The sequence below is a fragment of the Phyllostomus discolor genome, chromosome 2 (assembly GCF_004126475.2).
Source record: "Phyllostomus discolor isolate MPI-MPIP mPhyDis1 chromosome 2, mPhyDis1.pri.v3, whole genome shotgun sequence".
Taxonomy (NCBI): domain Eukaryota; kingdom Metazoa; phylum Chordata; class Mammalia; order Chiroptera; family Phyllostomidae; genus Phyllostomus; species Phyllostomus discolor.
This window is the reverse complement of record NC_040904.2, coordinates 935,281-948,001: the sequence shown is the minus strand read 5'-3', so window position 1 is coordinate 948,001 and position 12,721 is coordinate 935,281. Positions and strand designations below refer to the sequence as shown.

The following is a 12,721-nucleotide window of genomic DNA, read 5'->3' as shown; positions in this document are numbered from 1 at the left end:
GGTCACAGACACCGCCTGGGATTTCCCGGGCCGGCTCTGTGGGGTTTGTACCGTTCGGACCCGTGAGGACGCAGCCTCCACCATTTCAGCCCGCTCCTTCCGGGCACAGCCCTGATCCTTCGGTTTTGCAGACTCCGGGGACTCGGTTCGCGGAGTGAAGGACGCCCCACCCAGGCTCCGAACTCCGTCCGCGCGCAGCTCTCGGCGCAGCCTGCGGGGGCGGGGCCTCGGCCGGGGGCGGAGTCTGGCTGTGGAACTGCCCGCCCAGGCGGAAGGCGCTGGGGCTCAGAGACTGGTCTTTTCTGCTCCCGGAGCACCCGGGCGCCCGTCCACCCGCGGTGGCTTTCTCAGCACGTGGGCTGGGATGCCTTTGCTTTGCTGAGCTCAGGCCCTTTCCGGTCGGCCTGTGTCGTGAGACATGCCACTCGGGGCCAAGGGTGCCGAGGTCAGGGCTGCGCGTTGTCACGGTGGCCGGCGCTGCACCGCGAATCACGGCGTCCGGGCGGCGTTGCCGGGAGTCAGGAGGAAGCAGGCGGGCCTGGCGGGACGCGGCTTTGTGCTGGGGCGTCACCCCGCCCAGTCGCGGTGTGGCATCTCCCAGCCAGACACCTCGTCCCCTAAGGTCACGGTGAGTGATGACCACGGGTTGTGTGTTCTCCGGGAACAAGCACCTGTTAACACGGAGGATGCTCATAAATGCAGTCCATGAAAACTGCCGCTCGGATACCAACCGCAGCCTTCTTGTCGCTCGTTGCTCGTGTCGCGGTGTCCTCGCTGCCTCTGCAAAACGACTTCCGGTGAGTCTGCAGAGCAGTGTTTAGAGGATGGAAACGACAGTATCACTGAGGTGAAGTTCACACGGCATAGGTGAGCCACCGCAAAGTGGGCCGTCCGCGGGGTTCGCTGCTTCGGCGCACCCCGGCTCTCCGCAGCTGCTGCCTCTGTTCCCAACACCTGAAGTGGACGTGCTTTTCTCCGCGAGACGCTCTGCACCCACGTGCAGTGGGCAGGCGGTGGTTCCGAGCGACAGACGGAGAGAATTTCACGAAGCGATGGAAGGGTTTCCACGGAGGCCAGAGCTTTCTCGGCCAGTGGGAGGGGTTTGTCATCTGGGGTTTGCAATCAGGAGGCCCTGGGGCGCCCCCGAAGAGCGGTTAACCCGATGGGGCGAGTTCAGCGGTGTGCCCAGCACAGCCCCCGGCTCCGATGACGCGCCACATTCCTTCGCAGACAGAAACGCCAACAAAACTGTGGGCGATGAGTCCGTGTGTCCTTTATACGCATTTTATTGGCACACGCCGGAGCTACTTATGCAAATGAGCGGGAGGACGTCCAGACGCGCCTGCGCGCCCTCCGGCCCGCGGTATAAAAGGCCCTGCGCCGGGGAGCTCTGCACTCTCGCCCGGCACACCTTCCCCTGCTCAGTCTCTCCGAATCCTGCTCCCCCTCTGTCACCATGACGCGCTTCTTCTGCTGCGGTAGCTACTTCCCCGGCTACCCTTGCTACGGGACCAACTTCCACGGGACCTACCGAGCCACCCCCTTGAACTGCGTCGTGCCCCTGGGCTCCCCGCTCCACGGCGGCTACGGATGCACCGGCTACGGCTCCCTGGGCTACAGCTTCGGCGGCAGCAACGTCAGCAACCTGTGCTGCGGGTACGGCGGCAGCTGCTGCAGGCCGTGGGGCTCGGGCTCCGGCTTCGGCTACAGCACCTACTGAGGGCCCCGGGGGCTCCGGGAGGTGGGGGCTCAGAGTGGCCTGAAGAGCAGCGACCGTCTTCCTGCCGCCTGGCGTGCTTGAGAGAGAGAGACACGTCCCCCGCCTTCTGCCGACTTCTTCCGGATGTCTGGGCTGCGATGACGCCCAGCGAGCCGCCCAGGTGTCAGCGCCGGACAGGGACGCACCTGCAGCGGGCGGAAGCCAGACGCATCTCTCCAACAGGCCCGGGCTGAAGCCGGGAAGCTAGGAGTTGGCCTCTTCCGGCGGCTCTGCTCACGGGCCGTTGGCTTCTGTACCAACGTCGCTGCCTTTCGGATTGGGTGTGGGAAGGAGGGGGTTCTGCTGCTGGTCTCTTAATAAACCTAACTTACTGAGCACGCACGTTTTTGTTCTGGCTGCTTCTTTCACGGCGCTTTCAGGCTTTTGAGCTCACCAGCCAGTGTCATTTGAGTGAAGACTTACTCTGAGTTCAGACTCCACCTGAGGGCAGGGCGGGGCCTCACCTCCTGCCCCTTTATGCCGAGATTTCAGTTCTGAAACATTTCATCACGCAGTCCTAAACTTAACCTAAATACACGTAACTGTTAGCGTTTCTCCGTGCTGACTGTGAATGGGAAGCTGTTCCAGCTGCTGAACACTGAGAAAGTCTCCTCTTTCCCTTCATGACTGCTCCACTCCGGTGGTCCCCCTGCCCCCAGCGCCTGTCTGCAGGACTCGGCCGAGGTCGGGCCAGAGCCCCCGGGCCGCTGGGAGAGCTCCCACTGCGCGGACTCAGTGATGAATCTCCGTGTCCAGAGGCCCGAGATCCGGTCAGCAGCGAGGAGACAGCAGCCGGAATCACAGAGCAGTTCCCCCCTTCGATAGGTGGGCTTCATGCCTCTCGCCTCTTCCCCTCCGGGCGCACGGGCAGCTGTGCTAAAAATGAACCTTGTGTTCTTCGGAGCAGCAGACGCCGTCCGAAGCCCTTGAGCTACGCGGCGGTCTGTGCTTGGAAACAACCCCTGTGCTGCCTCCGGAGAAATCTCTGCTTCATCGAAGCAAAACGCTTTGCGTTAGGATCAGAGCAAACTCATGGCACAGTTACCGCGCCCTGCGTGTTTCAGAGAAGGTGCCCCATAATTTCCCCGGAATCGAGTGGTTAACTCTCTGCCTTCTGGGCACAAAACCCCGTACAGGCCCAGGGAAGACTCGCTCCCGTGTGTGTGTGTGTGTGTGAAGTCTTCTTGGACTCTGGCCCCCCCCCCTAAGAATTTGGGGCCTATAAAAACCTATGACAGAGGGAACTTTCCAGAACACTCAGTGAGAGGTGGAGGAGGGGCGGCTTTCTGAGCTGTGCGCAGCAACACGGCTCCTTCCGGCTCCTTCCGGCGGCTCCACGCCCCTTCCACGCCTGCCCGCTCCCTGGCCTGCTCACCGGCTGTCGAAAACGGGGACAGAAACCACTCACTGTGGTGTTTTGGGGGTCCAACCCAGTGCCACCCAGGCTGGGGGCGGTGCAGAGGGGAGGCGGGCAGGGCAGGGAGCGCGACCTGCCTGCGGGGAGACCCAGGGGCCGCAGGAACCGCAGTGGGGCTGGGGCTCTGTCCTCACGCTGCTTCCCGCTCTGAGGCCACAGGCCTTCGTGTTGCCCGTCCCGGAATCTCCTCATTCTGACTTAATTTCAGAGCTGCATAGAAGTTGCTGCAGTACTACTGCAAGGAAGTCCTGCCTGCCAATGTATTGAACGTTTACACTTTGCCCCCTTGTATGTTATACATGGTACACGCAATCCTAGTTATGCATGTAGTAGTATCGTGTGTGTATACAGTATTTACACGCTGTCAAACCCACTGCAGAACAAACTGCAGGCGTCATGCCCCCTTACCCTAGGAACCAGCACAGTGTGATTAGAAAAATTAGAAGCTTCAGCTGATGTGATAACAAACTTAGCGGCTTAACGCGGCACAAACCCGTCCTCTTCCAGTTCTGGGGGTCAGGTGCTTCAAGTCGGTGTGAGCGGGCTCAGACCCAGGCGGACCCGCTCCTGCGCCTTCTCCCGACCCTAGGGGTCGCCCTGGCGCCTGCTGTGCGTCCCCTTCCGTCATCTTCAAAGGCAGCGCGCGGCGTCTTCAAATCTCCCCCCACCCCCCTCTCTGGCTCTGGCCCTGCCGCCTTCCCGTGTCACTCCCAGGGTCCTTTGGACTGCAGGGGCCCACGCAGATACCCCCAGACAACCCCTCCCTGGAGGCCGAGAGATTAGCACCTGAATCCCCCTGCAGCGGACAGGGCAGGTTCCGCGTTCTGGGGGACCACGTGCTGCCACCCACAGGTCCTACCGGGCAGTGTGCCTAGTGCAGGGACTGGGTGGTGGTGGTGTTTTTAATCCTCATGGTGTGGGGGGGCGTGTTTATTGATTTTAGAGAGAGGGAGGGAGAGAAACATCCATTGGCTGCCCCCTGTAGCGCCCTGACTGGAGGCTGGACCCACAGCCTGTAGTTACAGACGATGACCCTCCAACCCACCCAACCACCCGGCCAGGGCAATGGTGTAAATTTCAGCGGAAAAAGGAAAGGTTTTTAAAAAACTATTTTCTATGTTTGCGTCCTACTCTTTATTGCCCTTTACAGGAAAACTCTTTGTATTGCGATTTCATTTCCACTGAGGGTGGGGGGAGCAGGTACAGTCGTGGGGGGAGGGGTGGGGGTGGGGGAGGGGAGCGGAATGCTTCCGGAGACTGAGGCCCGGTGCGCGCACGCGTGCGCGGAGCCCTGGGTCGGACCCACGCTGGAGCCCCCCCCACCCCGCCCCCCGCAGGCACGGGCCACGGTGGTCTCTAAAAGCACCGCCCCCTGCCCCGAGGCCAACTCGTCCTGGGACTGGCCTCTGAGGCTCCCGACACCGCGCCGCGGTTGACAGTGGTGTTTGCGCTTCGGTGTCCGGTTCTCTCCTTCCCTGCCCCTCCCCCGGCCCCTCCCCCGGCCCTCCCCGGGATCTGCTTTGCGGACACGCCCCGCCGTTCCCGCGTGGAAGCTCCGTGTCCCAGGCACGCCGGGGCCGCTTCAGAGTTTCCAAGACTTTCCTAACGCACGACCTTGACTTTTAAGACAGAGAAATCTTGGGGGTGCACATCTTAATTTTTAAATTTATCATTTTTTAATTTATTGATTGATTGTCAGAGAGAGACACACACACACACCGACCTGGTACCTCACCCACTCACACGCTCGTCGGCCGGTTCGTGCATGCACCGGGCCGGAGATGGGACCCGCGGCCCTGGCGCCCCAGCCTGCGGCCCCAACCCCCCCGAACCACCCAGCCAGGGCCCTGGTTTTCACATTCAAACCTGCTTGTTTTTATATGGACTGTATGGTCAGCAAAGGCTTTGAAGAGTCGACGCGTCCAGTAGAGGGAGCTGGCCGTTGTTCGTTATTGGACAGTCATATGAAACACCATTTCAAGGTCAGCGGAAGGACACGACCTCAGGCCTTCCCGTGGGCAACCGAAGGGTGGCGAAGGCTCCTCACCGAGTCTGTCTGCGCACGGAGCTGGCACGGGACCGTCACTTGTTGTCTCGGCCCCGTCAGCACGCTCATCTTGGGGGGCTGCACCACGCTTTGGAGGTGCACGCACGCATGTGCCGTCTCTGGCTCTCACGCGCCCGCGTCCCACGACGCAGCTCTCAGCTGCCCGGGTCTGCACCCCAGAGGGCGGGGTGGCGATGCCACAAGTGGCCTTCACCCCCCAGAGCAGCTCAAGGCCTGCGGTGGAAGGTCCCTTCCTCGGAGTTGCTTTCTGCGGCGGTCGGGACACGCACGGGGGTGTCGCGGGCTGGAGTCCGTGAGCCGTGCTGCATGCCAGGGTGGCCATGGTGCCTCATTCTTCTCCCCGCACGCCACACAGGTTCCACTTCAGACAGCCCACTGCGGTAATTAGGGGCTTGCTCTGACCATCAAGCAAGGAGCCTCGCAAACGCGGCTCAGCCCCAAGTGCTGAGAACGCAAGTTAGTGACATGACGTCATGTCTCAGATCTGCCCCAAGGCTTGGTGGTCAGGCTCTGGCCCGCGTCCCTCAGGGCACACAGTGTGTGATCTTGACTCCAGGCCGGCCCGTCTGATCTCGGCGTTATTGACGTTTTGGGCTGGTAGATGTGTGTGTGGGGGGGGGTGGAGGAGGATGGGGGTTGTCCTGTGCCTTGCAGCAGGGGCCCCCAACCCTGGGCCATGGACCGGGGCCCGTCCGCAGCCTGTGAGGGCCCGGGCTGCAAGCAAAGCTCGCCGAGCTCCGCCCTCCGCCTCCCCAGCCCCGGCCCCAGCACCGGCCCCAGCAGGGGGTGAAGCCCCCCTGAGCTCTGCCCCCCCCGCCATTCCACAGTTAGCAGAGCGAAGTGAAGCTCACCTGAGCCCCACGTCCTCTCATTCCCGCCCCCCGACCCTGTCGGCCACGAAACCGGTCCGTGGTGCCAAAGAGGCTGGGAGCGCCGCCTGTCGGTTGTTCGGCAGCGTCCCTGGCCGGCCTGTGCCCCTCTGTGCCGGACGGCACCGGCCACGGCAGACACAGCGCCTGCAGTCACGGCCGAAGGCCCCGGGGAGCGGCGTCGCCCGCGCCGGTGCCGCACTAAAGGGGGTCGCTGAGCCGGGCCGAGAAGGTCAGCGCTCTGGGCTGCGTGTCCTGCTGAAGGCGGCACCGCCACAGGCAGCTTCCCACAGGACACCCCGCGTCTCCCACGGGGCTGCTCCTGCAAAATGCAGATCCCTCCGCCCCCGCCCCCCCCCCCCCCCCGCCGGCAGCCCCCGACGCTCAGAATCGCGGTTCAGACAGGAGTGCCGAGCGATCCTTGCGGAGACTAAACTTTTGAAATTATTGAGGCCAAGTCAATGCGTCTGCTCCGCGATCCCCTCGCTGCACCTTGCTTTTGCTGGTAGGGAGGCTGGGAGCTTGTTCATGGGCCGCCTCTCTCAGGGGTGCAGGACGTGGTACTCTCACGCCTAATGGACTGTCCCCCGAAACCGAGGCGGAGTGGCCGTCCTGGCTCTGCAAGGACCCCGAGTTTGCCTCCTGCCGCGGGTGAGGCGGGGCCCGGGAGGCCGGCCCGCTTCGTCTCACCGTGGAGTGACGTGGGTACCAGGAGTGATGTGCTCGAGTGCTCACGGTGAGCGAGCGGCCCAGCGAGGCTCCCACCCACCGTCTGCTGGTTCGCTTGTCCGCCCCCTGACACCACCTGATGCCCGAGCCTCGCTCCGCAGGTGTCATCGATTTTGTGTCTGGGACGCAGGCCGGCGGCGGGGCCGACACCAATCACACGGACAGAGGTGGGCAGGAGTGCGGGCGCAGGCAGGCGGTGGTGGGCAGGAGGGAGGAGAGACGGGACGGGACAGGCACCTCGGGCAGGACACGGCGGTGTGAAGGCCGGGCGGGAAGAAGTGCAATGTGGGAAGCACTGAGAGACTGCCAGTGAGGCTCATGCAGAGTGAGTTGGGGACTTGTAGGTCAGTTTAAAGATTAAGAAATATTTGTACCCTACAAGCAATGGGAAGCTATCGCAGTATTTTTAAATGATTTTATTTATATTTGAGGAAGCAGAGAAGGGAGGGGGACAGAGAGAAAAAGAAGCGCCAGTACTCGAGAGAAACATCGATCACACGCCCCCAACTGGGGACCCAGCCTGCAACCCAGGCATGTGTCCCGACTGGGAATCAAACCGGTGACCTTTCGGTTCGCAGGCTGGTGCTCAACCCACTGAGCCACACCAGCCAGGGCTATGGAAAAATGTTGCATGTGTCCGTGTGTGTTTGTGTCTGTCTGTGTGTTTCGTGACCAGATCTGCATTTTGTACGCCCCGTGGCTGTGGGCAGCAGGCTGTCGGGGGGTGGGGTCCCTGGATCGGCTCTGAGGCCTCGGGGGCAGGGCAGGTCTATTGGTCGGTCGCCTAAACGGGGTCGTGTGGCAGCTGCTCACTCTGGACTCCTGCCACCCATGACCACGCTCCTCACGTGGACGAAGGGGCCTGGCCGAAGCGGCTAGACCCCCCAGACGGCCCTGGGTGAGGCGGGGGCCGGGTGGGTGGAATCACGCAGGCGTCCTAGGGAGGGCACTGGGTGGGGGGGGGTCAGAGTCACAGCAGGAGCTGTGACAGCAGCAGCAGGAGGTTGGAGTGATGCTGGCAGGTGTCCACGGGACAGAGCGGGCAGGCCACCTCCAGGTGCCGGGAGGCCAGGGGATGGAGGTTCCCCTCGGAGCCCGAGGCCTGGCCCGGACTGCTGGCCTCCGGCTGGGCCAGGGCAGCCAGGGACCCGGGCTGCTCCCAGTCCCCGGTGGGAGGGGAGTTGCTGCGCCAGGAAGCCGGCAGGTGCGGGCGGATGGGCAGGAGCGGATTCCGGAGGTTCCAGACACTAAACTCCGCGGCGGTGCCAGGCTGGACTGGCAGCCACGGTTCGGGGCAGGGGGGGACTCTGGGGTGTTGGTTCTTGTTATTCAGACGAATCCTCCCACGGGCGGGGTGGGCGTGAACCTTAATTTCATATCGAGAAGCAGATGCTACGTCTGTGTGCTGGGCCCGAGATGACAGTGGTTGAATTTCATGTGCAGGTAGTGATGGTGCGGAGGGGAAGTCGGATTTGGGGGCCACGGTGTCTGAGCATCGGGCGGAAGGAACCGGCAGGCAGTGGTGAGGAGGCGTGGAAAGCAGGGTCTCAGCCAGCCCCTTCCCTGCTGGCCGCCCGCTCCGGAAGGAAGCTCGGAGGTCTCCTTTGTGTGCTCTCTGCAGCCCGGATGGGAGCTGGTCTCCTCCGGCTAGTTCCCACCCGCCATCGCCCCGGACCCCTCACCCAGCTCGCCGGGGGGAGGGCCTGGCCGGACAGGTGCGCCGAGGTGTCGCCGTGCCCGGGACATGGCAGAAGCTCAATAAATGTCTGCAAAAATACGTGTTTGAACAGATGAATGGAAGGTAATTACCGTTTTACAGAGTCACCACTGGCGTATAGTTTAAAAACTCGTTTGAAACCGTCCCTGTAATCTCTGCCACTCGTAAGGAAGGATGGCATTTTGAGGCTGGAAACATTCGTCCCAAAGCCGAGGAGACGGCGGGGGGGGGGGGGGGCGGGGGGAGACGGGGGGGGGGGGCACGCTTTCATCACGAGTGTTGGAACGGACCGACTTTCAAGTCCGGACACGCTCACGGCACACTTCCCGCCCCTCTGTAGCAGATCAGAGAGCAAGAGCGTTTCCTGCCCTTCTGTGTCAGGCCTGATCTGAAGTCAAAGACCTGGGTGTAAGGAGAAATCCCAGTGTTTACCACGTAACACCTTGAGATCGTTGCTGAGGCAGAGACGGGCACTGGGCGTCCCCGAACTCCCAGACGGCCGGCCGGCACGGCACCGTCTCAGGGGTGCCAGTGGGGTCCTCCCCTCTCTCTCAGCCTTCACGCCCCGAGGGGCCCTGTGTTCCGGAGACACTTGCACAAGTGACACATTTGAGCCGTGGTTGGTTTAGATGGTGGCCGCTGTCCTGCCGGGTCCCTCCGACCCGCTTCTCCACATGTTGGGGGGCATTAGAGGGGCCCCCGATGTTGGGGGGTCTGGGGAAGGGGCCGTGCTGGAGATGCGTGTAATTTGGATGTGGTCCCCAGTCCCCCTGCGCCTCAGTGAGCTATTTCCGTCCACCCTTGTGCGGGGGAGGCCTCTGGGAACTCTGCCCCAGCCCTTCTCCCGAGTCCCCCGAACTTGTGACGTGAGCACTCAGGATGGGGGCCCGTGCTGGCGTGAGTCTGCGAGTGGTGTTCGGCCGGGACACACGGCGGGGAGGACGCGGTGGAAACACGGGAGCCAGAGCCAGTCCTCTGAACAGATGGGGCCGAGCTGGGTCGGGTCGTTAGCGAGTGAAAATGCTTCTTCAGAATTCTGTGGTGCCTGTGGCTTTGGCAGCGTTTAAACGTTTGTATGACCCCTCGTGACACTCGGACAAGTGCTTGCCACTTCACTCTGCACTTTGGTGTTGCACCCCTTCTACAGACGGGGTCCCCGGGCCGGCCGCTCCTGGGAGGGACCTGGGCTGGCGGGCGCTTCCTCAGGCCCCAGTGGGGTCAGCCAGTCGCCAGCTTCATTTCTGAACAGTGACGTGTTGGTGCACAGCGGCTTTCTCTAACTCTTCTTGGGTTAGGGCTTTCTCTAGGATTTCTAGACAAGCTTAAACCCTGTAAATGGGCTTTAAGTGTTTAAAAGGCATCGCCGTGTAATTTTTATTCGCCATTACTGCTCAGAGCCGGCGCCGGAGAGCAAAGCCAGCCTCTTGGGTGGGTGGGCGGGAGGGAGAGGAACTCACTGGCACGGAGCCTTGCCACTGAACTTGGGTTTCGCTTCAAACCCTTCTCCTGTACGGACACTGTGCAACGCTACTTTTTGTTTGGTCTATCCTTCCCCCAGACGCCGCTGGCTTTTGGTCTTTCTGAGGTGGAGCAATGGGAGGACGACGGAGAGGCTGTGTCAGTCACTGTCTGGCCCCGATGGAGGGATCTGCCGCTGGGCCTTCTCGTGTGATAAGGGGGAAGCTGCCTTAGAACCCCTGCCCCTCACTCCCAGCTGCCAGTCACGTGAGGAGTCTGGACCTCACGCTGTGAGTCACTGGGGGTGGGGTGGGGTTTGGGGGGGCCGCCAGTCGGCTCCGCTCCTGGGCCGGCCGGTGGGCAGCCGCCACCGTGATTAACCAATTAGTGGTGAGGATGTGGTGGAGTTTGGTGTTTGTCCAGGCGTCTGGTCTCGCCTTGCCCTTGCATTCAACCTGTGATCTCTGCGTGCTCCCAGACACCCCCGCCTCCACCGCGGGGACAGGGAGGAAGCTCCCCTCGGGGTCTGGGGCCGGACGTGGGGGCCAGCACGTAACACGTGGGCGGCCTGTGTGCTCCCCCCGCCTCAGGGCCCCTCCCAGCTCCACGTTCCGTGCTGGCCCTGCGCCCCGTGCCCTCCTGTGCCTCACTCTCTGCAAGTTTTTGCCAAGTGCCATCCCAGGGAACCCTAATGCAGGCATCTGGGGATAGCCCAGTAGGTCTTGTACGACCCGGATTAGTCTGGTGGGTCTTGTCACTCCGTCCACTCACATTCAAGAACCACACGTCTGTTTAGAGAGGAGCGGCTTTCCCTCCCAGGCCAGGGCCCCGGTCACACTCGGAGGGAAATAATGCCGATTTCCCATGGTGACCGGGCCCTCCCTGGGATCGCCGTTCCCGACAGGCGACAGGCACTCTGCTGTTAGTGGTCCCGTGGGGGAGACATGCACATTTGGGGGAAACTTTCCCTATTCGCTCTTCTGTTTTCTGTGTTATCGTTTTCCACATTTACTTTAAAAAGTATATCAGGCCAACAAATCCTAGTTGTTTGACAACTGATTTCTAGGATCAATTACAAATTCCTTTTTTAATTTTTTTACAATGACAAGAGTATTCGTTCCGGCAGCGGCCTAGAAACTCGATGTCAGAGGTAAGGCAGGTGAGACCTGCAGTTAAGGTAGAATATTTAACCTGCTCCTGGACAACTGCAAGCTGAGGGGACGGTCGGAGCAGCCCTCCCGGGGAGCCCGACCGCCTCGGTCCCGCCTGCGGCCAGAAAGAGGGTCCCGGATCGGGTCACCCTCACACCTCGGTTCCCAGGCGGACTCACTCCGCGTCCAGCACGGATCTGTTGCATCGTCTCAGCCGAGGGTCGCCCTGCAGACTCTCAGAGGGGGCCCGGGACCGCGCAGTGGTCAGGCCCGCCCATGGCCGCCCAGGGTGCCTGGGCACCTGTGTGTCTTTCCCGCCCCGGCCCCCGAGGCCCCCCGAGGCCCCCCGAGGCCCTCCGGTGCTTCCAAGCCAGCGCGGGGCCCTTTCTAGGGAGGGGGCCCGATTTGTTGGAAGGAATCCCGCCAGGAGAGCTTCCTCCAGCGGCCGTAAAGCGGTCCCTGGCAGGAGTCAAGCACGTTAACGAGCTTTTGGGCGACGCAAATGGGCGACCAGAAGGACCGGGGCCGCGCCTCCGGCCACGCCCCTCCGGCCACGCCCCTCGGCGGCCGGGTATATAAGCCGCGGGCAGGCCGGGGACCTTCACACCGACCACAGGCCGCCTCCGCTCCCGCACCTGCCTCCGCGTCCACACCTGCTCTCTGCGCCATGTACTGCAGCAGCTTCACCGGGGCCGCCTTCCCGGGCTGCTACTGGGGCAGCTGCGGCTACCCCCTGGGCTACAGCGTGGGCTGCGGCTACGGCAGCACCTACGCCCCCGTGGGCTACGGCTGCGGCTACGGCTACGGCGGCTGCGGCGGGGCCCTCAGCTACCGGAGGTGCTGGCCCTACGCGCTCCACTGAGGGCTGCGCCCCGAGGAAGAGGGCAGACCCCGTCCCTGCCTCGGGCCTCGCCTGCTCCCCACCTGCGCCCCGCCAGCTCAGCGACTGCGTGTCAGGCCTCGCCCCAGGGTCCCCGGGAAGGACATGAAACCCACAAGCCGCCCTCTGCCGCCTGCCCTGGGCGACGGCTGTCGGGACACCTTCGGAAACCTGACGTCGTCCGCTCGTGCACCACTTTGGGGTTTTCCCCGTCCTCGCGGCCCCTCACGGCCCTTGCCGCGGCCAAGCAGCGGCTGTGCCTGCCCAACTCCCAATAAACTTGCCTGAGTCAGCATGATACCCCACCTGAGTGGCGTTTCCTTTGGGGGGGGTGCCTATTTTCCGTGCACCGAATGGGGGGGGTATGTGGCTTTAAATGTCTCACGTGGGTGCCCGAAGCCGCGAGAAAGCAGCCAGCCCTTGACCCTGTGTGATAAGCAGGCCCGAGGGGCTGCTAGTGTTGGAAAGGAGGGAGGCTGTCTCAGCCGGCCCTGAACGCTGGGACGTCCTTGCCCCGCCCTGGTGCCCACGGTACAGCGGTCACCGCCGGGCGCCCTCTTCTCCTTACCGTTCTGCCGCCTCCTCCTCCGGAAACCCCGACAGCCCGGCCCTCTCGGTCGCTTCCGTGGCAGCACGAACGAGACCCACCGGGCTCCCGCTCCAGGGGCTGCTG

The 12,721-nt window shown here is 62.8% G+C and overlaps 2 protein-coding genes across 2 annotated transcripts; both read left to right on the top strand.

The window, feature by feature from the left end:
- The first annotated feature begins 1,456 nt into the window (after window positions 1–1,456).
- LOC114490023 (keratin-associated protein 7-1) lies at window positions 1,457–1,731 on the top strand. Its single transcript, XM_028503911.2, has one exon. The coding sequence runs from the start codon at window positions 1,457–1,459 to the stop codon at window positions 1,718–1,720; it is 264 nt and encodes an 87-aa protein (XP_028359712.1). The 3' UTR covers window positions 1,721–1,731.
- Window positions 1,732–11,777: 10,046 nt separating this feature from the next.
- LOC114490021 (keratin-associated protein 8-1) lies at window positions 11,778–12,331 on the top strand. The gene has a single exon (XM_028503909.1). It carries the CDS (start codon window positions 11,836–11,838, stop codon window positions 12,028–12,030), a length of 195 nt encoding a protein of 64 aa, XP_028359710.1. The 5' UTR covers window positions 11,778–11,835; the 3' UTR covers window positions 12,031–12,331.
- The last annotated feature ends 390 nt before the right edge of the window (window positions 12,332–12,721 follow it).

Bases quoted from the DNA above. Each gene is read 5' to 3' on its own strand.
- LOC114490023 (XM_028503911.2), top strand. From the start codon at position 1,457: ATGACGCGCTTCTTCTGCTGCGGTAGCTACTTCCCCGGCTACCCTTGC.
- LOC114490021 (XM_028503909.1), top strand. From the start codon at position 11,836: ATGTACTGCAGCAGCTTCACCGGGGCCGCCTTCCCGGGCTGCTACTGG.